Source organism: Lucilia sericata, unplaced genomic scaffold (assembly GCF_015586225.1).
Source record: "Lucilia sericata isolate MDLA Ls3-8-SP2 unplaced genomic scaffold, ASM1558622v1 Contig000471F_arrow, whole genome shotgun sequence".
NCBI classification, from domain to species: domain Eukaryota; kingdom Metazoa; phylum Arthropoda; class Insecta; order Diptera; family Calliphoridae; genus Lucilia; species Lucilia sericata.
In genome coordinates this window covers 77,858-105,000 of record NW_023994486.1, presented here as the reverse complement: position 1 = coordinate 105,000, position 27,143 = coordinate 77,858, and the positions used below count along the sequence as shown (strand labels likewise).

General features: G+C 29.4%; 2 protein-coding genes and 1 long non-coding RNA gene across 4 annotated transcripts in view; 2 read left to right on the top strand and 1 right to left on the bottom strand.

Moving 5' to 3' along the window:
- LOC119605295 (uncharacterized protein DDB_G0271670) overlaps positions 1-8,254 on the top strand; it is a 118,513-nt gene extending 110,259 nt beyond the window's left edge. Inside the window, exons 2-3 of one of the 2 annotated variants that reach the window (XM_037958322.1) lie at positions 5,245-5,690; positions 5,796-8,254. In XM_037958322.1, coding sequence (XP_037814250.1) covers positions 5,245-5,596 — 352 coding nt within the window. In that variant the 3' untranslated portion in view covers positions 5,597-5,690; positions 5,796-8,254. Of the gene's footprint in view, positions 1-5,244; positions 5,691-5,764 lie in introns of both variants that reach the window. The other variant, XM_037958323.1, reaches the window with a different exon arrangement.
- Positions 1-14,505, bottom strand: part of LOC119605296 — a 186,706-nt gene extending 172,201 nt beyond the window's left edge. Inside the window, exon 1 of the long non-coding RNA XR_005231575.1 lies at positions 13,874-14,505. This is a non-coding gene — a long non-coding RNA (uncharacterized LOC119605296). The remainder of the gene's footprint in view (positions 1-13,873) is intronic.
- Positions 14,506-14,665: 160 nt separating this feature from the next.
- LOC119605297 (VPS35 endosomal protein sorting factor-like) lies at positions 14,666-20,223 on the top strand. Its single transcript, XM_037958326.1, has 13 exons — positions 14,666-14,812; positions 14,874-15,147; positions 15,703-15,880; positions 15,941-16,271; positions 16,330-16,470; positions 16,526-16,691; positions 16,757-16,923; positions 16,984-17,266; positions 17,323-17,466; positions 17,531-17,697; positions 18,613-19,274; positions 19,332-19,600; positions 19,664-20,223. The coding sequence occupies exons 1-13, from the start codon at positions 14,799-14,801 to the stop codon at positions 19,769-19,771; spliced, it is 2,904 nt and encodes a 967-aa protein (XP_037814254.1). The 5' UTR covers positions 14,666-14,798; the 3' UTR covers positions 19,772-20,223.
- Positions 20,224-27,143: the final 6,920 nt, after the last annotated feature.

Below are 27,143 nucleotides of genomic sequence, written 5' to 3'. Positions count from 1 at the left end.
TAATTAACTCTTATAAATCTAATTAAATAAACATGGACTTTAAAATGTACATACATATACACATACATATAAATGTATATGACACGCATTAATAATTTTATGATTTACATAAATTTAATGCAGCCCGTCATACCTTTAATACTATTCCTAAGTTATGGTAAATTTGAATTTATAATTTGTTTATAAACAACTTGACATTTAAAAAGACACACACATGTAAACAACACTTAAAAGTTCTAATATAAAAAAATTACAAAAAAATCCATTAAAAGATTTCATTAAGATGCAAAAAGAGATTCCATCATTGAGATAAGTAACTAAAAATGAAAAGTCAAATCTAAGAAATACTAAAGTTCATATTGAAAATAAATGAAAGATATCGAAAAATTTTCAGTTACAAATATAGTCTAGTCTATAGTCTAGTCTATAGTCTAGTCTATAGTCTAGTCTAGTAGTAGTCTAGTCTAAGTCTAGTCCTATAGTCTAGTCTATAGTCTAGTCTATAGTCTAGTCTATAGTCTAGTCTATAGTCTAGTCTATAGTCTAGTCTATAGTCTAGTCTATAGTCTAGTCTATAGTCTAGTCTATAGTCTAGTCTAGAGTCTAGTCTATAGTCTAGTCTATAGTCTAGTCTATAGTCTAGTCTATAGTCTGTCTATAGTCTAGTCTATAGTCTAGTCTATAGTCTAGTCTATAGTCTAGTCTATAGCTAGTCTATAGTCTAGTCTATAGTCTAGTCTATAGTCTAGGTCTATTAGTCTAGTCTATAGTCTAGTCTATAGTCTAGTCTATAGTCTAGTCTATAGTCTAGTCTTATAGCTAGTCTATAGGTCTAGTCTATAGTCTAGTCTATAGTCTAGTCTTAGTCAGTCTATAGTCTAGTCTATAGTCTAGTTTAGTCTAGTCTATAGTCTAGTCCTATAGTCTAGCTATAGTCCTATGTCTATAGTCTAGTTCTATAGTCTAGGTCTATAGTCTAGTCTATAGTCTAGTCTATAGTCTAGTCTATGTCTAGTCTAGCTAGTCTATAGTCTAGTCTATAGTCTAGTCTATAGTCTAGTCTATAGTCTAGTCTATAGTCTAGTCTCTAGTCTAGTCTATAGTCTAGTCTATAGTATAGTCTATAGTCTAGTCTATAGTCTAGTCTATAGTCTAGTCTATAGTCTAGTCTATAGTCTAGTCTATAGTCTAGTCTATAGTCTAGTCTATAGTCTAGTCTCTAGTCTAGTCTATAGTCTAGTCTATAGTCTAGTCTATAGTCTAGTCTATAGTCTAGTCTATAGTCTAGTCTATAGTCTAGTCTATAGTCTAGTCTATAGTCTAGTCTATAGTCTAGTCTATAGTCTAGTCTATAGTCTAGTCTATAGTCTAGTCTATAGTCTAGTCTATAGTCTAGTCTATAGTCTAGTCTATAGTCTAGTCTATAGTCTAGCTATAGTCTAGTCTATAGTCTAGTCTATAGTCTAGTCTATAGTCTAGTCTATAGTCTAGTCTATAGTCTAGTCTATAGGTCTAGTCTATAGTCTAGTCTATAGTCTATAGTCTAGTCTATGTCTAGTCTATAGTCTAGTCTATAGTCTAGTCTATAGTCTAGTCTATAGTCTAGTCTATAGTCTAGTCTATAGTCCTAGTCTATAGTCTAGTCTATAGTCCTAGTCTATAGTCTAGTCCTATAGTCTAGTCTATAGTCTAGTCTAGAGTCTAGTCTATAGTCAGTCTATAGTCTAGTCTATAGTCTAGTCTATAGTCTAGTCTATAGTCTAGTCTATAGCTGTCTTAGTCTATAGTCTAGTCCTATAGTCTAGTCTATAGGTCTAGTCTATAGTGCTAGTCTATAGTCTAGTCTATAGTCTAGTCTATAGTCGTAGTCTATAGTCTAGTCTATAGTCTAGTCCTAGGCTATTCTATAGTCTAGTCTATAGTCTAGTCTATAGTCTAGTCTATAGTCTAGTCTATAGTCTAGTCTATAGTCTAGTCATAGTCTAGTCTATAGTCTTTTATATGTTTTAGTCCATAGTCTATAAAAATCTATAGAAAATTTATCAATTTTGTACAGAAACTCTCCTTCCGTTTGGATTTTATCTCTATAACCTTGAAACATTATTCTGTTCCTCAGAGAGCACTGATCTTACTGAGAACTGTATAGTTCCATAAAAATATTGAAATAAAACCTGAAATCATACACACACCCTCTTTATGATAGAGTTCGTTTAATGTAATGTCAACACCACATAATTTATATATGGAAATGCATATAAATCAATTAAATTACTTCCTTATGTACAAAAAAACTTATGCATGTTTGTACATACATACATATGTATGTATGTAAAGTTATTTATCGTTTAAAATTTATTGTCTCTATAATATTAAACATTTATTTTTCACATTCACCTTCATCTTTCAGTTACTGTGAACGAATCTTGGTGATTTTGTGTTTTATTTTTCTCCTTTTTTCTTTTCAAATAAATGAAAAGTGGTTTTACTTCGTTATTAAGTGAAAAAAAAATATAATTTTATTTTTATAAAAATAAAATTTTAAAAAAACATAAAATGTCTACTAAATGTTTAGCTATTTTACAATTAATTTGAGTTGTTTTTGTGAATTTTAAATTTTAAATATTTTTAACCGAAATGAAGTTTAAGGTCAACTACTTGAACAGCACATGATCTAAACATCTTAGGTTATTGGCTTCGCCATACAAGTGATTGTTGCATGTAGAAGTTGTATCTCTAGTAAATACATTTTATGCAGCTTATTTTATATATGCAACAAGAATAAGAACAAGAACTTAAGTCAATGTTAATATTGCAAAAACAAAAAGTCATTAACATTTTTTAAAGGCTTTAAATCTTACCATAAGTAGGCTGGTTTTTTAATTATTTAAGGTTTTCTAAATATAATTAATAATCAAATAAATCTTTTTAAAATTAAATTTAATGTTTTTAAGCTGAATTAATATTTTGAAAATATTTAAATGTTAATGGTTTATTAAATAGTTTAAAGCGCTGTCAAGTCTTTTATAGGCTGAGAGTAGTTATAAAAAACTACAAAATTAAAAGTTTAATTGATCTATAAAGCTTTTTATTTATCACATATTTCACATTTAAAGCTTAATTACAGGAAAAGCTTTTTATTTGGAAGAACTTTAATGATCATCAAAAAGTTTTAGTTAAAGCTTTGATTAGATAAAAGTAAAAGATCTAAAATTTTCTTTATTTAAAGCTTAATTTATAGTTAAAGTTTTTATAGAAATTCTATTCAAAAATTCTTCAAAAACTTTACTAGAAGTAATTAATGGAATCAATTTATACGGCAAAAGGTTTTAATAAAGCTTTTGATAAGATATAGGAAAAAGCCTACAATATATTCAAAGTTTTAAAAGCTTATCAGATATTCCACATTTAATGCTTAATTACAAGAAAAGCTTCTTATATGGAAGAACTTTAATGGCACCAATAAATTAATTCTCTTCATCAAAAAGTTTTATTTAAAGCCATTGATAAGTTAAAAGCAAAAGCTCTAAAATTTTCTTTATTTAAAGCTTAGTTTCTGGATAAAGGTTTTTATAGAAATTCTACAAAAGCTTCAAAAACTTCACTAGAAGTAATTAATGGAATCAATTTATACGGCAAAAGGTTTTAATAAAGCTTTTGATAAGTTATAGGAAAAAGCCTACAATATATTTAAAGTTTTAAAAAGCTTTTGATGAAAATTTACTTTATATAGAAAAGCTCCAAACACTTCAATATGTATTAGTACGTAATTGAATCACTTCTCAAACTAAAAGCTTTTAGTAAGGTAACACAAAAAAGTATTTAAAGCTTTAAAGCTGAGAAAAAACTTTGAATGGTAATTTATTAAGGAACTTTTAATGAATATAGTAAAAGATTCTATAATATTTAATGCTGATTTTATAGCTTTAAAGCTTATTTTTAACAATAAGCTGATAAAGCTTTAATAATTGAATCTTCTTTATATAATGTAAATGTATATGTAAAGTTTTAATTGATTTACAAAAGCTTTAAAAGCTTCAATCAATAGTAGTATAGAATTGTTTGCTTTATTAATGGGCTCTTATCTAAGGAAGATGTTTAAATAAAACTTTTAATAGCTTTAAAGCTTATTTCATATAAAGCTTAATAACTGGATAAAACTTTTAAGAAAATTTAATTTTAAAAAGCTTTTAAGCTTAAACTTATAATTAAGACAAATAAGAAAAAAAAAGCTTTTAATATATTAATAGATTTACTAAAACTTGAAAAATTTTAAGTTTTTTTTTTAAATGGGTGTTGAGAAATTATAGAAAAACAACTTTTTGTAAGATAAATATTTTATCAGAGCTTTCAATATTCCTCTCTGGATACTCCTTTTCAGATACTCTCTCAAGCCTAAGCTTTTGATAAGTAAAAAGTAAAAAGCCTACCATAAATTATTTACGAAAAGCTTTAATAGTGCCATTTAATTGATATTATACTCAAGAATCAAAGTATAATTGATGGTCTTCTCCAGACAAAGCTTTTGATAAGTAACAAATAAGGAAAATCTGCAAAATTTAAAGCTTTTTGATATGTCTACTGGAAAATTTACTTTTTGTAAGGTAAATCTCTTAACTGAGCTTTCGATATTGAACAAGAACAGTTAAAAGTAAAGCTCTTGGTAAAAACCTTAACAATTTATGCAAAAAAGCTTTACTTAAGGCAAAATTTAACAAAAAACATAAAGTTATAATAGCTAATAGTATTTGGCATTATTTTGAAAGTTTCCGTTAAAAGTTTTTTTAATTAGCAATGAACTCTTTGTAGAATTAAATTCATTAATAAAAATTGACAATAAGGAAATTATTTGATTTTCAATACTGTTTACTTAATCGAATAAAAAAACTAAATTAAATAATCATTAACAATTATGTGTAGCTTTTGATTGATTAAAAATTTACGTAAATTAAAATTTGTTTTCCAGCATAAAGAAATATTAACACTTAAGAATAAAAGAAATTTTTATATTTTAACACATTAACAAATTAACACATTAAATAAATTAACAAAAACCTTAAAAATTTAACACAAAACAATAGAGAAAAACAGATAAAAGTAAAAAAAGTTAACAACATGTGACTTCTTAAGAAACTGAATATCAAAACAAATAATTTAAACAAATAAACATAAATATTTATATACAAAATTTTTCCATATTAAACTGCAATTTCTAATTTCATATTCATTTCATTACTCTACTTTCAGCTACACAAATGCTCCTCAAAGTACGATTAACAATGCTAGTCTCCTGTATCCCTCCTCAAATGGACAAGTCTATCGTATACATCCGGCCACCACTGTTAATACAGTACCTAATGCCCACAATCATAATGGTGATGTTGTCGATGGTGTGGCCATTATTTCCTCAAATTCTGAATCATCTTCCAATTCCCATGGTTTTTCACAACGTCTCAAGGAATTGGCTGCCTCAGCAGGACTATTGTCTCTGAAGCCTAGAACTCCTCTGAAACCAGTTATTAAAACACGCGGCTCTCCGGGACCAGAATTTCCCAAAAAAGTCACTTTTAGTGCCTTTGCCACAGTGCAAGTGGTGTGATTTTATGGAATAGCTATAGAATTGGGTATTGAGTTATAGCTACAACACTAATACTCTTCTACTTTGTAACCAAATAAAAGTGTGGCTTTAAAAGGTTTTTAACATTTTTGTTTCCATATTTCTAAATAATCTAAAATTTAAAAATATTTATTTAATTAATTAACAAAGTTTTTAATTTTTTTCTTTTTCATTTCATTAGGTTGCTGCTGTTAAAAAAATTAATATAAATAATATTGATCACAAATGATGATGATGTTGTGGGAAATCAGCTGCTTCTTATTGTTGCTATGTTTGTAGTATTTAGATCAAATAATTTTGTTGATTTATTTTATAATAATGAACTTTTTTCAGAAAAAAAAATATATAATATTGTTATTAAAAATGTATAATAAAACTTGCTTAACACATAATGCACAATGGGAAAGCAAACTTTACATTAAAAATAATGTCTAAAAGATTTCTACAGAAAAGCTTTTTAAAGCTTTTTAAAAAATCCTAAAAAAGCTTTGAAAATTTCTAATAAATTGAACTATAAGAGCAACTTTTTGAACAAAAAATTTGAAAAGCTTTGTTGTTAAAATATTGCCAAAGCTTTTATAGTTAAATTCATAAAAATATATCGTAAAGCTGTTATTGTAATGAATCGAACTTTAATGGCAACTTTTGAACAAACAACTTGAAAATCTTTGTTGTTGAAATATTGTCAAAGTTATTAAAGTTAAACTCGCAAAAGCTTTTATTTCAATGATTAGTAATAGTCAAATTCAAAAATTTCAAACAACAATTTTTAAAAGCTTTAACGTTTAAATAGTACAAAAGCTTTGATAGTTTCCAATATCTAATACATTTTCAAAAATACTATTAAAAGCTTTAAAAGCTTTCATGTTAAAATACATTCTGAACTGTTAGCACAACTTTTATACAAAAAATTCAAAAGTCTGGATTTAAAATGTTGTCAAAGCTCTTATATGTATCTAATAAATACAATAAACCTTTTAATAAGCTTTTATTTTTATGAATCATGAATTGGTGTTAAAATTGTGCCGAAGCTTTGATTTAAGGAATTTTCAAAACTATTTCCGAAAGCTTTTAAGTTGTTCTGCAACAAATTTTAAAAGCTTTGGTCTTGAAATATTGCCAAAGCTGTAATAGTTTAAAATATCTAATAAATTTAAAAAAATTATCAAAAAGCTTTTAAACAACAAACTTTAAAAACATTGTTGTTAAAATTGTGTCGAAGCTTTCATAGTTTTCTATATCTAATGAGTGAGTAAAACTTTAGTACTCAAAATTAAAAGCTTATATATCTAAGGCGAAGCTTTAAATATTATACTTTATAGAAAAAGCTTTTTAATATTTCTTGGAAATGCTTTTAAATATTTATAAAATTTCTATAAAAAAATAATTAAATACTCCTTAATGCTTTAAAACAATTATGAGCAATTTTTTCTGTGGAAAGCTTTTACAACTAACTGCTTGAAGAGTTAAGCTCTCTAAAAATTAAAAAAGCTTTTTCTTAATGATAACCAAAAAACTTTTATTATAAAGCTTTTAATATAGGTATTTGAGCTTAAGAGTAAGCTTTTAAAAAAAAATAGTTTTTATGTTAAAGCTTTAATATAAAATACTAAATATTATGCTCTATATGTATGTATTAAATAAAAAGCTTTTTCTTTTATAACAAAACAAAATAAAAGAAAACACACCTTTATTAGAAAGCTTTTAAAGCAGTTTTTGATATTAACCTCTACAAACTTTTTTAGGTTTCACACAAAGCTTTTGAGTAATTATAAAGCATTTGTTTGAGATAAAGCCTTGTCGAAAGCTTTTAAGTTAAGTTTAAGTTATTATGAAATAGTTTTTATAAATTTTAAAACTTTGTTAAGCTTTGGTAAACTGTTTAAACAATGTTTAATATAAAGCTTTTTACTTAAGAAAAAAGGCTTGTCAAGTCAAAGCTTTTAATAAAAGTGATAAGAAAACTGAATAAACATTTTTCAAATGAAAATTTTAAAAATAGATTTTGTAAACTTTTAAGCTTTTAATTAGGCTTTTTATATAGTGTATATAATTCTAAAAATGCTTTCTCAACGCAAAGCTTTGATAAAACTAACAAGAAAAAACATTTCAAAACTTAAAAGAGAGCTTTTTTAAGCTAAAGCTTTTAACTAAGCTTTCAATATACTATAGAAAAAAGTTCAACTAAAACTCTTTAGACAGTTTTTGAGCTTAAAAGTTAAAATTATATGCAAACCCATTGTGCTTTAATAACTTTTAAAAATAATAAAAAGAAATATTTCTTATCTCTACATTATAAATGTGATTTATATTTTTAAAAACTTATGAAAAAACGGTAATTGTGCCATGTTTAAATGTGGCTTAATAATTTTAGAAATTGTAACTAAAATATTAATTTCCGCTGCAATAACACAAAATTCTAGTTTAGGAAAATTATAACAAAAAATAAAACATATTTAAAACAAAAATTATAACAAAAAAAGTTAAACATTGAAAACCAAAAGGTGGTTACATTTATTAACATTAAAAAAACAACACTAAGTAATTATAACAAAATACAAGTCTAAATAAATCTATGTCACTTTATTATATTATTAAATAAATATATACTATATTGTAATTATGTATGTGTGTATTATATTAAAAAATTAAAAAAAAAAAATAAATAAATTAAACGAATTATATATATTTACGAAACAACAAGTTATTGTATAAAAATATTTATAGAATTCACTGAAACAAGTACACTTTAAAATCTAAAATTGAAAAGAAAGCTTTTTTGTAAATTTTAACAAAATTTTGTTTAAAGATTTTTGAAAAAAAAAAAATAATTTGTTTACTTGTGAATTCCCTTTAATATTTAAGTTAATTTCTTTTTTATATTTAAGACTGTATAAAATAATTTTTGTTTTCTTAAGAATTTCTTATATCTTTAAAAGATTTATGTACACAAATTAATAATTATATAAACAAATTGTAATATATATCGTAAAAATTTCAAAATTGTATTAATCTGTTTTATTTTTGTAAATTTAAATAAACAAATAAACTAAATTGTTTATTACAATAAAAACAATATTTATTACTACTGCTTATAAAAAAGTTAAGTGTTTTATTTGAATTATTTTAATCTATTCCTAATTTCGAAATAAGATTCAACAATAAGCCATTTGTCATAACATTTGCTAGAGATATTTCTAGACAAAAGGCTAGTCTACTGACAAGGGGAAATATTAGTCTTTAGACTAGAGCAGTGTTGTCAATATTTTTCTACCATTTTCCGTTAAACCATGTCACAAAAACCGCTAGAAACTGTCAGTATTAAGTTTTCTGCAAAAGTCGCTAGACTATAGACTAGACTATAGACTAGACTCTAGACTAGACTATATACTAAACTATAGAATAGACTACAGAATAGACTATAGACTAGACTATAGACTAGACTATAGACTAGACTATAGACTAGACTATAGACTAGACTAGACTATAGACTAGACTATAGACTAGACTATAGACTAGACTATAGACTAGACTATAGACTAGACTATAGACTAGACTATAAGACTAGACTATAGACTAGACTATAGACTAGACTAATGACTAACTATAGACTAGACTATAGACTAGACTATAGACTAGACTATAGACTAGACTATAGACTAGACTAGAGACTAGACTATAGACTAAGACTATAGACTAGACTATAGACTAGACTATAGACTAGACTATAGACTAGACTATAGACTAGACTATAGACTAGACTATAGACTAGACTATAGACTAGACTATAGACTAGACTATAGACTAGACTATAGACTAAAAAATAGAACTAGACTATAGACTAGACTATAGACTAGACTATAGACTAGACTAATAGACTAGACTATAGACTAGACTATAGACTAGACGATATACTAGACTATAGACTAGACTATAGACTAGACTATAGACTAGACTAAGACTAACTATAGACTAGACTATAGACTAGACTATAGACTAGACTATAGACTAGACGATAGACTAACTAGACTAGACTATAGACTAGACTATAGACTAGACTAGACTATAGACTAGACTATAGACTAGACTATAGACTAGACTATAGACTAGGACTAATAGACTAGACTATAGACTAGACTATAGACTAGACTATAGACTAGGACTATAGACTAGACTATAGACTAGACTATAGACTAGACTATAGACTAGACTATAGACTAGACTATAGACTAGACTATAGACTAGACTATAGACTAGACTATAGACTAGACTATAGACTAGACTATAGACTAGACTATAGACTAGACTATAGACTAGACTATAGACTAGACTATAGACTAGACTATAGACTAGACTATAGACTAGACTATAGACTAGACTATAGACTAGACTATAGACTAGACTATAGACTAGACTATAGACTAGACTATAGACTAGACTATAGACTAGACTATAGACTAGACTATAGACTAGACTATAGACTAGACTATAGACTAGACTATAGACTAGACTATAGACTAGACTATAGACTAGACTATAGACTAGACTATAGACTAGACCTATAGACTAGACTATAGACTACTAGACTAGACTATAGACTAGACTATAAGACTAGACTATAGACTAGACTATAGACTACGACTATAGACTAGACTATAGACTAGACTATAGACTAGACTATAGACTAGACTATAGACTAGACTATAGACTAGACTATAGACTAGACTATAGACTAGACTATAGACTAGACTATAGACTATACTATAGACTAGACTAGACTGACCTAGACTAGACTATAGCTAGACTATAGACTAGACTATAGACTAGACTATAGACTAGACTATAGACTAGACTATAGACTAGACTATAGACTAGACTATAGACTAGACTATAGACTAGAACTATAGACTAGACTATAGACTAGACTATAGACTAGACTATAGACTAGACTATAGACTAGACATAGACTAGACTATAGACTAGACTAGCTAGACTATAGACTAGACTATAGACTAGACTATAGACTAGACTATAGACTAGACTATAGACTAGACTATAGACTAGACTATAGACTAGACATAGACTAGACTATAGACTAGACTATAGACTAGACTATAGACTAGACTATAGACTAGACTATAGACTAGACTATAGACTAGACTATATGACTAGACTATAGACTAGACTATAGACTAGACTATAGACTACGCTATAGACTAGACTATAGACTAGACTATACTAGACTATAGACTAGACTATGACTAGACTATAGACTAGACTAGACTAGACTATAGACTAGACTATAGACTAGACTATAGACTAGACTATAGACTAGACTATAGACTAGACTATATAGACTAGACTAGACTATAGACTAGACTATAGACTAGACTATAGACTAGACTATAGACTAGACTATAGACTAGACTATAGACTAGACTATAGACTAGACTATAGACTAGACTATAGACTAGACTATAGACTAGACTATAGACTAGACTATAGACTAGACTATAGACTAGACTATAGACTAGACTATAGACTAGACTATAGACTAGACTATAGACTAGACTATAGACTAGACTATAGACTAGACTATAGACTAGACTATAGACTAGACTATAGACTAGACTATAGACTAGACTATAGACTACTATAGACTAGACTATAGACTAGACTATAGACTAGACTATACTAGACTATAGACTATACTATGACTAGACTATAGACTAGACTATAGACTAGACTATAGACTAGACTATAGACTGGACTATAGACTAGACTATAGACTAGACTATATACTGACTATAGACTAGACTATAGACTAGACTATAGACTAGACTATAGACTAGACTATAGACTAGACTATAGACTAGACTATAGACTAGACTATAGACTAGACTATAGACTAGACTATAGACTAGACTATAGACTAGACTATGACTAGACTATAGACTAGACTATAGACTAGACTATAGACTAGACTATAGACTAGACTATAGACTAGACTATAGACTACTATAGACTATTAGACTAGACTATAGACTAGACTATAGACTAGACTATAGACTAGACTATAAACTAGACTATAGACTAGACTATAGACTAGACTTTATAAGATAAATCGTTTTTAAGATAAAACTTCAAATAAACTTAGTTTTTTTCGATTTGGAAATTTACCTATTAATTTTATTCCTTTAAATAAATTTTTAATTTATTATTTTCACATATTTAACTTTATTTAATACTTATATTTTATATTTTTTTAATTTTCTTATTTTTTTTTTTTTTTTTAATTAAATTAATTTTCCTACATTTTAAATTAACTTCCCTTTTCAATTTTTCTTATATCACAACCAGGCAAATCTTTTTCTTTCGCATTTCTTCATATAAGCTTTGCGCGCTTTATTGCACAAAAAACAAAAATATCATTAGCAAACGACAATCAAACATTATTTGCACTATTCCTTTACACTAAAATATTTCTTTGAATAACTTGATTACCCATAATATTTCATATTACCCTAAGAGACAATTAAATTTTCTTTAATTTAACACTAATTTTATATTATTTCATGAATTACTTCCTATAGAAATATTCAATTAAAACACTGCACTTTTTCACGAACAATATTTTACCGGCGAGAAAAAACAACGAACTAAGGCAAAAAGGAAGTGTGTAAACAAACATATTTGCCACAGGGTGTGAAACTAGACGGAAATGTTAATTTATTGTTTTTGCTATGTTTAATCCCTAACAACTTGTTGACCATTTAAAACTAATATGTAGGGATATTTTGAAAGTTATACAACTCATAGTTTGCTAGTTGTAAAGCCTTATTTATTTTAAAAGTTATTTTAAAAACATTAAAAACAGCATTGCCAGCCCAAACTTCACCAACTCTCCACCTATACGACATCTCTTTACAAATTGAATATGGCAGCTTTATTGTAAACAGCTGTTCATTGCATCTGAATGTAAACAAATAATTATGGACTTCTGAAGAAAATTAATTTCTCTTATTTTCTAATGGAAGATTTTTTACCAGTTTTTGGGTGAGTATGCCTCGTCTATATGAAGTGACTAAAAATCAATTACAAACTAATCAAACCTATGCGCATCTTCTTCAATTGTCCATTATAACAATGGTGTAGCAATAACAATAGGAGTAGCCGATCTTCGAGTATGTCTATATTGCCTGAGCCGTTATTGCAGTCTTTAAATGGTATAGATCCTTTAACACAATTTGACAAATAGGAAGAGAAATTATTGGATCCACTATCGCAAATGGCTTCGGAAAATGTAAGATGAACTTTTAGTGCTAGTTCAAGTTGAGTTCTGTTCTAGTTAAGTTCAGTTTTAGTTCATTCTAGTTCACTCCTAGTTTATTTCTAGTTCTGTTCTAGTTCAGTTTTAGTTCGGTTCTATTTAATTTCTAGTACAGTTCTACTTAAGTTCTAGTTCAGTTTTAGTTCGGTTCTATTTAATTTCTAGTACAGTTCTAGTTCAGTTCTAGTTCGATTTCAGTTCAGTTCTAGTTCAATTCTAGTCCAGTTCTAGTTCAGTTCTAATTCAGTTCTAGTTTTGTTCTATTTAATTTCTAGTACAGTTCTAGTTCAGTTCTAGTTCAGTTCTAGTTCAGTTCTAGTTCAGTTCTAGTTCAGTTCTAGTTCAGTTCTAGTTCAGTTCTAGTTCAGTACTAGTTCAGTTGTAGTTCAGTTCTAGTTCAGTTCAGTTCTTGTTCAGTACTAGTTCTAGTTCTGGTTTAGTTCGATTCCAGTTCAGTTCTAGTTCAGTTCTAGTTCAGTTCTAGTTCAGTTCTAGTTCAGTCCTAGTTCAGTTCTAGTTCAGTTCTAGTTCAGTACTAGTTCAGTTCTAGTTCAGTTCTAGTTCAGTTCTAGTTCAGTTCTAGTTCAGTTCTAGTTCAGTCCTAGTTCAGTTCTAGTTCAGTTCTAGTTTAGTTCTAGTTCATTACTAGTTCGGTTCTGGTTCAGCTCTATTTCAGTTCTAGTGCTGCTTTATTTCAGTTTTAGTGCAGTTCAAGATAAGTTTTAGTTCTGTTCTATTCTACTTCTGTTACAGTTCAATTCTAGTTCAGTTCTAGTTCAATTCTAGTCCAGTCTAATTCAGTTCTAGTTCATTTCCCTTCTATTAATTAATGATGAAACAGAACACAACTGTAACTTCAAGCAAGTTTTTAGGATAAAATATTAATTCTTTATGAGATAAATCTTTTTAAATAAAATTAATAAACTTACCTCTGTTTTTTCGATTGTGAACATTTAATTACCAATTAATTTTATTTTAAAATTTGATTTTATACTTTTAAATGAACTTTTTAATTTATTTTTTCATATATTTTACTTCATTTAATTTTCTAATTTTTAAATTTGAATTTTAAATTTCCTACATTTTTAATAATTTTCTCTTTTGAATTTTTCTTATTTCACTCTTTTTCTTTTGCCTTTCTTCATATAAGCTTTGCGCGTTTTTTGCAACAAAAAAAACAAAGATTACATTAGCAAACGACAAACACACATACTTTTTGCACTATTTCTTTACACTAAAATATTTCTTTAAATAACTTGATTAGCCATATTATTTCATATTACCCGAAGAGACAATTAAATTTTCTTTAATTTAACACTAATTTTATATTATTTCATGAATTATTTCCTATAGAAATATTAATTTAAAAAACTACACTTTTTCACGAACAATATTTTACCGGCGAGAAAAACAACGAACTAAGGACAAAAGGAAGTGTGTAAAGAAACATAGTTGCCATATGCTGTGAAACTAGACGGAAATGTTAATTTATAATTTTTGTTTTATTTATTCCCTAATAACTTGTTGACTGTTTAAAATAAATCTGTTGGAATATTTTAAAAGTTATGCAACTAATAATATGCAGTTTGCCAGCTGTAAAGCCTTAACTTTTTTAAAAATCATTTATTTTAAAAACGTTAAAAACAGCATTGCCAGTCCAAACTTATAACCAACTCTCCACATATACGGCATCTCTTTACAAATTTAATATGGCAGCTTTATTGCAGACAGCTGTTCATTGCTTCTAAATGTAAACAAATAATTATGGACTTTTGAAGAAAATTAATTTCTTTTATTTTATTTAGCAACTGTGTACATTTTACATTATCTAAAAATATAAAAATTTAGTAAAAAATGGCTAGTGACTGGTAAGCAATAAAAAACTTTATAATAGATATTGTTCTCATGGAAATTTTTCACCAATTTTAGGGTGTGTGTGCCTCGTCTATATGAAGTGACTAAAAATCAATTACAAAGTTATCAAACCTATGAGCATCCTCTTAAATTGCCCACTGTAACAATGGTGGATAGTAAGGGCACTCGACCCTCGAGTATGGGCAGTAATACGAGTAGCCGATCATCGAGTATGTCTATATTGGCTGAGCCATTATTGCAGACTTTAGATGGTATAGATCCTTTAACACAATTTGCCAAACAGGAAGAAGAATTAATGGATCCACTATCGCAAATGGCTTCGGAATATGTAAGTAAAAGTTTTAAGTGTTATATGAGTACATAATGTAACTAATAAGAAATTTATTGTTAAGTTCTTAGGTTCTAGATCATTTGTAGTTTAGTTTAGTTTTTGTTCAGTTCCAGCTCAATTCAAGTTGAGTTCTAGTTCAGTTTTCGTTCAGTTCAAGTTCAATACTAGTTCACTTTTAGTTCAGTTTTAATTTAGTTCTAGAACAGTTCTAGATCAGTTCTAGTTCATTTCTAGTTTTTCCATTTCTTGTCCATTTCTAGTTCTATTCTAGTTTAGTTATATTCTGGTTCAGTCGTAGTTCAGTTCAGTTCTATTCAGCTTTAGTCCATATTTAGTTCAGTTCTAGTTCGTTTCTTGTTCATATCTAGTTCTTTTCTAGTTCAGCTGCAGTTCATCTTTAGTTCAGTTCTAATGCAGTTCTCGTTCAGTTCTAATTGAGTTCTAGTTCAGTTCTAATTCAGTTCTAGTTTCGTTCTAATCCAATTATTATTCTAATTCAGTTCTAGTTCGTTTCCTTTTTATTAATTGATATAAAATTTTTCTTAATCTCAGGAATCTTTTAAAAAAATCAAAGCTAATAAACGTGAGAAAGACATTTTGGCCGATGAGTCGTTAAACTGGAACTCCAAACGTTTGACTATATTAAATAAATTTACCACTTCAGAAAAACTATCCATATCCACAAGTTTTCTAACTACTTCAGCACAAACCCATCCCGGAACAGATGCTAGTAAGTAACTATCTTCAAAAAATTTTGAATATAATTATTCCCAAGCATTTTGTCTAACAGTTAAAGTACAAACCGTAGTCTCCGATAAGGTAAGATTTCGTTTGGAGCAATTAGACGACTTTGAGGATGGTTCCATGCGTCATATGATGGATTTAACACAACAGGAGTATATACAACGTATTGAACAATTAAATCAGGAGCTAGTGCAATCTTGGCATAATGATCAGCGTGTTAAAGCTTTAAAAATTGCCATACAATGCTCCAAGATTTTAGCAGACACCTCAGTTCTGCCCTTCTATCCCAGTCAATTTGTTTTGATAACAGATATTTTGGATATTTTTGGTAAATTAGTTTATGAAAGATTAAAACAGAAAACTCTATCAGGACCAGAGTAAGTTATTTGCTAAATGTTTGTTTATTTTAAATAAAATTTGTAAATATAACTTTAGTTCCATGCGTGCTGTAAATGCCGCAAGTGCTCGTGATACTTGCCTTAATTGGTTTTTCAAAATAGCTTCTATACGAGAACTTTTGCCTAGATTATATGTTGAAATAGCCATTTTAAAATGTTATGAATTCTTAAATGAAAGGTAAGTAGTTTTTAGGAATTTTTTAAACTTTCTACTTATCCATTTACTTACAAAGCTATGATGATGCCTTACAACGTTTAACCCAAATGATACGCGGCATTGGAGATCCTTTAGTGGCTACCTATGCTCGCTGCTATTTAGTACGAGTTGGTGTATTGGTAACAACCAATAAATCTTATATACAAAATAATTTTAAAGACTTTTTGTCTGTTTATCAAACGGTAAACTGAATTATTAACTTAAAACCTCAAAATCTTTTCTATAATTGTGTGTTTTTTTGTTAAAGGCTTTTAGTGGTGCCATACGTTCCGAACTAAATCGTCAAAGAGTAGATATGTCAATCTATTTGTCTCTTTATGGCCCAGCACTCAATTTTATACTACAAGCTCTGGTGCACAAGAACAATCTTTATACGGAGGACATTTTAAAAGATGTACAAAATGTTAAAAATAAGTAAGTTCTTTTTAATCTATACATTCTTTAAATTCTTTAACCATTTTAAAACATTTCCAGTGGCACCATTTTAATGGCCATTTTACAAGCTTTTCAACCCGAATTTATAGCTTCAAATGCTTTTGACTTCGTTAATGTTTTGACTTCATCTAATACAGAGGGCATATCAAAATCTCAACTTTTCAAGGCCTTGGGTTCCAGCATGAGCAGTTGTAATCCTTTATTCGAACAGCGTAATGCTTTTTTAGTGGAATCCTTTAAAACTATAAACACATTTACGGACCCTAGCGAATATATAACCTGTGTTGAGTCATGGGCTCAATTTGTGGCCTCAAATTTTCCGGTAAAACTTTGTACTTATAAAGAAATATATTTTTATTAAACTATTACAAATTGCAGGTCACCGAACTTAATCGTTTCTTGGGCGAGATACACTCTCGCATTGCTGCCACAAAAGTTGGCGAAAAACATCATCAACAATTGCGTAATATTTTAGATAAAGTATTGCAACATCAAAAAAATATTGAACTGCTTTTGGTTCAGGTTGGTAGCGGTTTTTATTAGGTTTTAAAATTTTTTTTAATTGTTTTAAAAATTGTTATTGCAGGAAAACTTTTTGCCCTTTTTAGATTTATTTCAAAAAGAATCGACTAAAGTGGAAGCTAGTAAATATATTTTAGATATATACAAACGAAATGGCAAAGAGTTTACCTACGATGCCGTGGTCATAAATGCCTTAATGTGTGTTGGTAAAATACTCAATGATTCTGTGAAGTAAGTATCGATTACTGCTCTATTTTAAATTCTTTCCCAGTACAGTTTTTGGCCAATTGTAGATCAGTTTTAGTTCAATTCTAGTTGAGTTCTAGTTCAGGTTTAGTTCAGTTCTAGTTCAGTTCTAGTTCAGTTCTAGTTCAGTTCTAGTTCAGTTCTAGTTCAGTTCAGTTCTAGTTCAGTACTAGTTCAGTACTAGTTCAGTTCTAGTTCTAGTTCAGTTCTAGTTTAGTTCTAGTTCAGTTCTAGTTTAGTTCTAGTTCAGTTCCTGTTCAGTTCTAGTTCAGTTCTAGTTCTGTTCTAGTTCAGTTCTAGTTCAGTTCTAGTTCAGTTCTAGTTCAGTTCTAGTTCAGTTCAGTTCTAGTTCAGTTCCAGTTCAGTTCTAGTTCAGTTCTAGTTCAGTTCTAGTTCAGTTCTCGTTCAGTTCTAGTTCAGTTCTAGTTCAGTTCTAGTTCAATTCTAGTTCAGTTCAGTTCTACTTCAGTTCAAGTTCAGTTCAAGTTCAGTTCAAGTTCAGTTCAAGTTCAGTTCAAGTTCAAGTTCAGTTCAAGTTCAGTTCAAGTTCAGTTCTAGTTCAGTTCTAGTTCAGTTCTAGTTCAGTCCTAGTTCAGTTCTATTTCAGTTCTAGTTCAGTTCTAATTCAGTTCTAGTTCAGTTCTAATTCAGTTCTAGTTCAGTTCTAATTCAGTTCTAATTCAGTACTAGTTCAATTCTAGTTCAGTTCTAGTTTAATACTAGTTCAGTTCTACTTCAGTTTTAGTGCAGTTCTAGTTCAGTCCTACTTCAGTCCTAGTTCAGCTCTAGTTCAATTCTAGTTCAGTTCTAATTCCATTATAGATCAGTTCTAGTTCAGTTCCAGTTGAGTTCTACAGACATTTTTTAAGAGTTCATATTCATATTACTTTTTAATTTTAGTGCCCTTACCGTTGAAGACGAACGCCGCCAGATTTCCCAATTGATCTGCCACTTTATACGAAAAGTCTATTATGGTCGTGATTTCGAAAAGCAACTCAGTTTCTATGTAGAAGCTCGTGGTTCTTTTTCCAATCTAGACGCAGTCTACAATACTCTCGTACAAAGTGTCAATAAATTGGCAATGGAAACATGTCAAATTGTTAACAATCAGCATTCACGTAAGACACAGGGTTTCGTTAAGGCCTGTATAGCGTTTTGTTTTATCACTATACCTAGCATAACATCGGTACAGCAACAAATGGACTTGTATCTATTATCCGGTCAAGTGGCCTTAGTTAATCAGTGTTTGGGTCAAGCAGATGCTTGCTTCGAAGAGGCCTTAAACTTGGTTGCACAATTACCCAATTCGATAGAAATTGATGGCAAAACCAAGAGTATGGATTCATATCTGGTGTCATATCTTAGTAATATGTTGGCAACATTAGTACTAGTGCCTGATAGTCCGGAACGAGGGGTTTTATATTTGTTAAATCTTCTACTGGAAGTGGTGCAAAAATATCCATTCGCTTTGAATACGGCTGGACCGACACAGATTTATTTGAATGCCTTGGATATGTTGTATGTACAAAATTTGGAGGAGTTTCCCTATCATATACCGCAAGGTGAGTTAATTTACTTTAATGTAGTGGAATAGCTTAAACAATAATATGAATTTTTAGTGGTTTCCAATGATGAACTCTATGGACATGATCCCAAATTTCTGGCCGAAGTTAATAATATTTGTAGATTTGTGATAGAAGAAATATTAAGACAACTAAGTATTTTGGGTACTTCCCAACAATTTAAACTACAGGCCACTTTATCTTTAGAATTATTTTTAAGAATTGTACGCTATGCTGATTTGTCTAAAGAGCAAACTTTCCAACTGGCTCTTAATCTTTGGTTTTTAGCCACAAAACATGAATCACACTTGGAGCCAAAATATATGGTGAGTTTATTGGGTTTAATTTAGAATTAATTTATTGAAAATTGATTATTTTTTTATACGCAGCTACGCATTTTAAAATCCCTAGAGGATCTATATAAATTACTAAAGGATACTAAATCAAAAGATGCCAACAATTTAAAGGAATTACTTTTACGTCTACATAGTAAATAAGTTGCAATTTAGATAAACATGACATGAGATATTTAAACTAAGCATTGTTAGTAGTTAGAGCAAGTTCTTAAAATCTGATTCAGTAAAACATGCTTTAAGTTAAATAAAATTAATTTTGAAGGATTTCTCTACATATTTGTATGTATTGCTGAGTCTATTCTTAACTTTAAAAGGTCAAGTTTGAGCAATAGTATTTTAATATTTTCCATTCTATATTTCTCTTCTAATAATAAGTATTTTACTACACGAGAAACTGATTTTATTTGTTAAATATAAGTATGCACTATTTTATAATCTTAATAAATTAAAAATTTAAGATTTTTTAATCCTTTATAAATAATATACATAGTGTGTTCATATATTTATATGATTATTGTATTTAATACGCTAAATTTATATTAGTTATAAACAATTTATTAAATATATGATTTAACATATTTTATTCTCAAAAGCTAAAATGGAGTTGTTTAATTGTGAAAAAAATATTATCCACAAAATCTAGAAATTCTAAAATATCAGCATAATTTTTATATTAGGTCCATGTATTTAAGTAATTATAAGACCTTAAAGAACTCAACTAAACACAGTCTTGAAAATCTACTTTATTACTTACCTTTCCAAATGTCATTTTGCTTAAATCGAAACAAGAACGTTCAAATGCCTTAAAGTATGCAAATATGTATTTTGTTTTTCCTTTTAAACATTTTAAGTTCCGAATTGAAAATTTTTAAACTAGAACTAAACTTAAACTGAACTAGAATTGAGTTAGAACTAGAACCGAACAAGAACTGAACTAGAACTGGAACTAAAAATTGAACTAGAACTAAATCAGAATTGAGCCAGAATTGAACTAGAATTGAACTGTAATTGAACTAGAACTGAACAGGAACCGAAATAAAACGGAACTAGAATTGAACTAGGACTAAACTAGAACTGAACTAGAACTGAACTTGAACTGAACTAGAACTGAACTAGAACTGAACTAGAACTGAACTAGAACTGAAATAGAACTGAACTAGAACTGAACTAGAATTGAACTAGAAATGAACTAGAACTAAACTAGAACTGAACTAGAACTGAACTAGAACTGAACTAGAACTGAACTAGAACTGAACTAGAACTGAATTAGAACTGAACTAGAACTGAACTAGAACTAAACTAGAACTGAACTAAAACTGAACTTGAACTGAACTAGAACTGAACTAGAACTGAACTAGAACTGAACTAGAACTGAACTAGAACTAAACTAGAACTGAACTAGAACTGAACTAGAACTGAACTAGAACTGAACTAGAACTGAACTAGAACTGAACTAGAACTGAACTAGAACTGAACTAGAACTGAACTAGAACTAAACTAGAACTGAACTAGAACTGAACTTGAACTGAACTAGAACTGAACTAGAACTGAACTAGAACTAAACTAGAACTGAACTAGAACTCAATTCGAACTGAACTAAAACTGAACTAGAACTGAACTAGAACTGAACTAGAACTCAATTCGAACTGAATTCGAACTAAACTAGAACTGAACTAGAACTCAATTCGAACTGAACTAAAACTGAACTAGAACTCAATGCGAACTGAATTCGAACTAAACTAGAACTGAACTAGAACTCAATTCGAACTGAACTAAAACTGAACTAGTACTGAACTAGAACTGAACTAGAACTCAATTCGAACTGAATTCGAACTAAACTAGAACTGAACTAGAACTCAATTCGAACTGAACTAAAACTGAACTAGAACTGAACTAGAACTGAACTAGAACTGAACTAGAACTGAACTTGAACTGAACTAGAACTGAACTAGAACTGAACTAGAACTGAACTAGAACTGAACTAGAACTGAACTAGAACTGAACTAGAACTAGAACTGAACTAGAACTGAACTAGAACTGAACTAGAACTGAACTAGAACTGAACTAGAACTGAACTAGAACTGAACTAGAACTGAACTAGAACTGAACTAGAACTGAACTAGAACTAAACTAGAACTAAATCAGAACTAAACTAGAACTGTACTAGAGATGAACTAGAAATGAACTAGAACTGAACTAGAACTTAACCAGAACTGAACTAGAACTGAACTTGAACTGAATTAGAACTGAACTAGAACTGAACTAGAACTGAACTAGAACTGAACTAGAACTGAAATAGAACTGAACTAGAACTAAACTAGAACTAAACTAGAACTAAACTAGAACTAAACTAGAACTGTACTAGAGATGAACTAGAAATGAACTAGAACTGAACTAGAACTGAACTAGAACTAAACTAGAACTGAACTAGAATTGAACTAGAAATGAACTAGAACTAAACTAGAACTGAACTAGAACTGAACTAGAACTGAACTAGAACTGAACTAGAACTGAATTAGAACTGAACTAGAACTGAACTAGAACTAAACTAGAACTGAACTAAAACTGAACTTGAACTGAACTAGAACTGAACTAGAACTGAACTAGAACTGAACTAGAACTGAACTAGAACTGAACTAGAACTGAACTAGAACTAAACTAGAACTGAACTAGAACTGAACTAGAACTAGAACTGAACTAGAACTGAACTAGAACTGAACTAGAACTGAACTAGAACTGAACTAGAACTGAACTAGAACTGAACTAGAACTGAACTAGAACTGAACTAGAACTAAACTAGAACTGAACTAGAACTGAACTTGAACTGAACTAGAACTGAACTAGAACTGAACTAGAACTAAACTAGAACTGAACTAGAACTCAATTCGAACTGAACTAAAACTGAACTAGAACTGAACTAGAACTCAATTCGAACTGAATTCGAACTAAACTAGAACTGAACTAGAACTCAATTCGAACTGAACTAAAACTGAACTAGAACTGAACTAGAACTCAATTCGAACTGAATTCGAACTAAACTAAAACTGAACTAGAACTCAATTCGAACTGAACTAAAACTGAACTAGTACTGAACTAGAACTGAACTAGAACTGAACTAGAACTCAATTCGAACTGAATTCGAACTAAACTAGAACTGAACTAGAACTCAATTCGAACTGAACTAAAACTGAATAGAACTGAACTAGAACTGAACTAGAACTGAACTAGAACTGAACTAGAACTGAACTAGAACTGAACTAGAACTGAACTAGAACTGAACTAGAACTGAACTAGAACTGAACTAGAACTGAACTAGAACTGAACTAGAACTGAACTAGAACTGAACTAGAACTGAACTAGAACTGAACTAGAACTGAACTAGAACTGAACTAGAACTAAACTAGAACTAAATCAGAACTAAACTAGAACTGTACTAGAGATGAACTAGAAATGAACTAGAACTGAACTAGAACTTAACCAGAACTGAACTTGAACTGAACTAGAACTGAACTAGAACTGAACTAGAACTGAACTAGAACTGAACTAGAACTGAACTAGAACTGAACTAGAACTGAACTTGAACTGAACTAGAACTGAACTAGAACTGAACTAGAACTGAACTAGAACTAAACTTGAACTTGAACTAAACTTGAACTGAACTTGAACTGAACTTGAACTGAACTAGAACTGAACTTGAACTGAACTAGAACTAAACTAGAACTAAACTAGAACTGTACTAGAGATGAACTAGAAATGAACTAGAACAGAACTAGAACTTAACCAGAACTGAACTAGAACTGAACTTGAACTGAAATAGAACTGAACTAGAACTGAACTAGAACTGAAATAGAACTGAACTAGAACTGAACTACAACTGAACTAGAACTGAACTAGAACTGAACTAGAACTGAACTAGAACTAAACTAGAACTGAACCAGAACTGAACTAGAACTAAACTAGAACTGAACTGGAACTTAACTAGAACTTAACTAGAACTGAACTTGAACTAGAACTTAACTAAATCTGAACTGGAACTAGAACTGAGTAAAATTTCCACCCAAATTTAAGTTCAGATTTTATGCAAAAATTCTAAAATTTAAGTCAATGTTTTTAACCAAAAATATTATTTTTTTTAAATTTTTTCTTCACCAACAAGTCCAGATTTTTTTCGATTTTCTTTTGATTTTGAAATCGTTTCAAATTACTCATGATCTTTAAAAACACTTCGCTTTCAATCAATGGTCAATGTTGTTGTGCGTTGAAAAGAAATTCATAATAACTTCCTACTCTAACGAATATGTATACTTTTATGGATTCTATTGTGTGTCTGGCTAACTCCCACATAGCACCACAACAATAACACTAGATGATCAACTTCGTTTTTTTAAGTTTTTTTTTGTTTTTATTGGAAAAGAATTTTTATTTTTTTGTATTTAAATATATATTCTTATGATCAAAGTGTTGTGATACGCTGCTGTATTATATTCTCATAATTCGTTTTTTAATGATTTTTTTAATTAATTAAATTTTATTGTTAATGAGTGAGTGATTGAGTCAGAAGAGTGAATGAGAGTAATAGAAAGAGAAATAGGTTATGATGAATTTAAAGTGTGAAAACATATGTTGTATTTTGTAAAGAATGTCTACTTGTTTGATTTTTTATGACAATTAATGATTTTTAAAAATGTGTTGTTTGGGATTGGAGGTGGTGAGTTAGGAGAGGAAGTTAGAGAAAGGTGTGTAGGTGGTGGCGCTTTTAACTATACTGTTATTTAAATATACACTACAATTTCGTTTGTAACTAGGTATTATTTATAGTTAAATATATATTTTTATTTGTATATAAACTCTTCGCTACACAAAAGCTTTATATTTATGTATTTCTTCAAAATTGAATTCTTTAATAATGGCAAAAATATTTATATATGCAACTAGACTCACTTTAATCTCTAAACAATTAAATGGTCATATGAAATTAAATTATACAAAAGAGTATTTCCCCTAAATAATTGTCAAATATTACGAATGAAAGGATTTTTTTCACATTAACTATGATTTACGAGAAATATGATGATGAACATGAGATGTTGCTGTGAGAGTCTACTACTATATAAATCTCTATAAAGATATAAAAATCTAGAGCCGAAGACAAAAAACTAGATCTATTAAAAACGAAATTCTTATTTATATATTTATAATAATATTTATTATAACTCCAGTTAATACGCTTACCAAGGAGGAGAGTCAATCGATAAAAACTGTGTGAAGGGGTTTGAGAATTTAAATTTTAAATCAAGTCCATGCAAAAGTAAACTAAACATTTCCCATTATCCAAATTAAAATGAACTAAAACTGAACTAGAACTCAATTCGAACTGAACTAGAACTGAACCAGAACTGAACTAGAACTGAAATAGAGTTGAACTAGAACTGAAGTAGAGTTGAACTAGAACTGAACTAGAACTGAACTAGAACTGAACAAGAACTGAACTAGAACTGATCTAGAACTGAACTGAACTAGAACTGAACTAGAACTGAACTAGAACTGAACTAGAACTGAACTAGAACTGAACTAGAACTGAACTAAAACTGAACTAGAACTGAACTAGAACTGAACTAGAACTGAACTAGAACTGAACTAGAACTGAACTAGAACTGAACTAGAACTGAACTAGAACTGAACTAGAACTGAACTAAAACTGAACTAGAACTGAACTAGAACTGAACTAGAACTAAACTAGAACTGAACTAGAACTGAACTAGAACTGAACTAGAACTGAACTAGAACTGAACTAGAACTGAACTAGAACTGAACTAGAACTGAACTAGAACTGAACTAGAACTGAACTAGAACTGAACTAGAACTGAACTAGAACTGAACTAGAACTGAACTAGAACTGAACTGAACTAGAACTGAACTAGAACTGAACTAGAACTGAACTAGAACTGAACTAGAACTGAACTAGAACTGAACTAGAACTGAACTAGAACTGAACTAGAACTGAACTAGAACTGAACTAGAACTGAACTAGAACTGAACTAGAACTGAACTAGAACTGAACTAGAACTGAACTAGAACTGAAACTAGAACTGAACTAGAACTGAACTAGAACTGAACTAGAACTGAACTAGAACTGAACTAGAACTGAACTAGAACTGAACTAGAACTGAACTAGAACTGAACTAGAACTGAACTAGAACTGAACTAGAACTGAACTAGAACTGAAGTAGAACTGAACTAGAACTGAACTAGAAATGAACTAGAACTGAACTAGAACTGAACTAGAACTGAACTAGAACTGAACTAGAACTGAACATGAACAGAACTAGAACTGAACTGTAATTGAACTAGAACTGAACTGTAATTGAACTAGAACTGAACTAGAACTGGAACGAAACTAGAACTAAAGTACAACGGAACAAGAACTGGACTAGAACTAAAGTGCAACGGAACTAGAAGTGAACTAGAACTGTCTAGTTTATGGATTAGACTATTGACAACTCTATGGGCTAATCTATCGCCTAGTCTATGGACTAATCTATTGCCTAGCCTATAGACTAACCTATTTCCAAGTATTTGGACTAAACTAATTCCTAGGAAATGGACTAGTCTATGGATTAGCCTATTGGCTTGTCCACGAACTATTCTAGGGACTGTTTAGGAAATATGATATACTCAGTACATTTTACATCGTGTTGAAGATTTCCTGATTGTCAATGTTCGGGTTCATAACTCAGTTAAGAAACGAATAAAATATTTAATAGAAATGCAGAATAGGTTGTGAATCTATAGATCAGTCTCTTGATAAGTCTATGGACTAGTATATGAACTTACTATAGTGGCTAGTCTACTGACTAATCTGTCAGCTTGCTCTCTGTCAGTAACTGAAAACCATTGTAGATATTGATCAGTAATTTGAAGTTTAACTATGAGAGAATATTAAAGCCACACCAAAAGCATTTGGAAAGAGAGTTTCAGTAGAGAACTTTAAAATAAAATCTATTCCTTACCCAACACACAATTCCCCCTCAATTGACTCATTGCTTTTATAATACAAAAAAGGAAATTATATTTTTAAGCCATTTTTTTCCAATACAGTTTGCTGCTGCCTGATCATGATGGTTTTTACCCTGCTTATGCCTTACAAAATGTAGAGAAGTTTTCTATACTGCTTGGAGAATATATTATGTACGATTTTTCTTTATGAGAATGTCTTGTCTTTTCTTTTTAAATACTATCACTATATGTTATGTGTAAATATAACAAACAATTACACTTTTTTTTTTGTAATCAGTGTTAAATTTTGTTTTTTTTACTAGGGCTTGCTGCTCTTTTGTTTTATTTTTTTTTTTTATTTATAATAAAGTTATTTTGTAAAAACTACAAGTTATTATTGGTAAATGTAGAGTTGTTTGTTATAGCTGTTGTTGTTGTTGTGTGTAATGTTTGTTTAAAGAACTTTTTCTTTTATTATTACTGTTGTGGTTTTGTTTTGCCTTCCTAAGAGAATAAT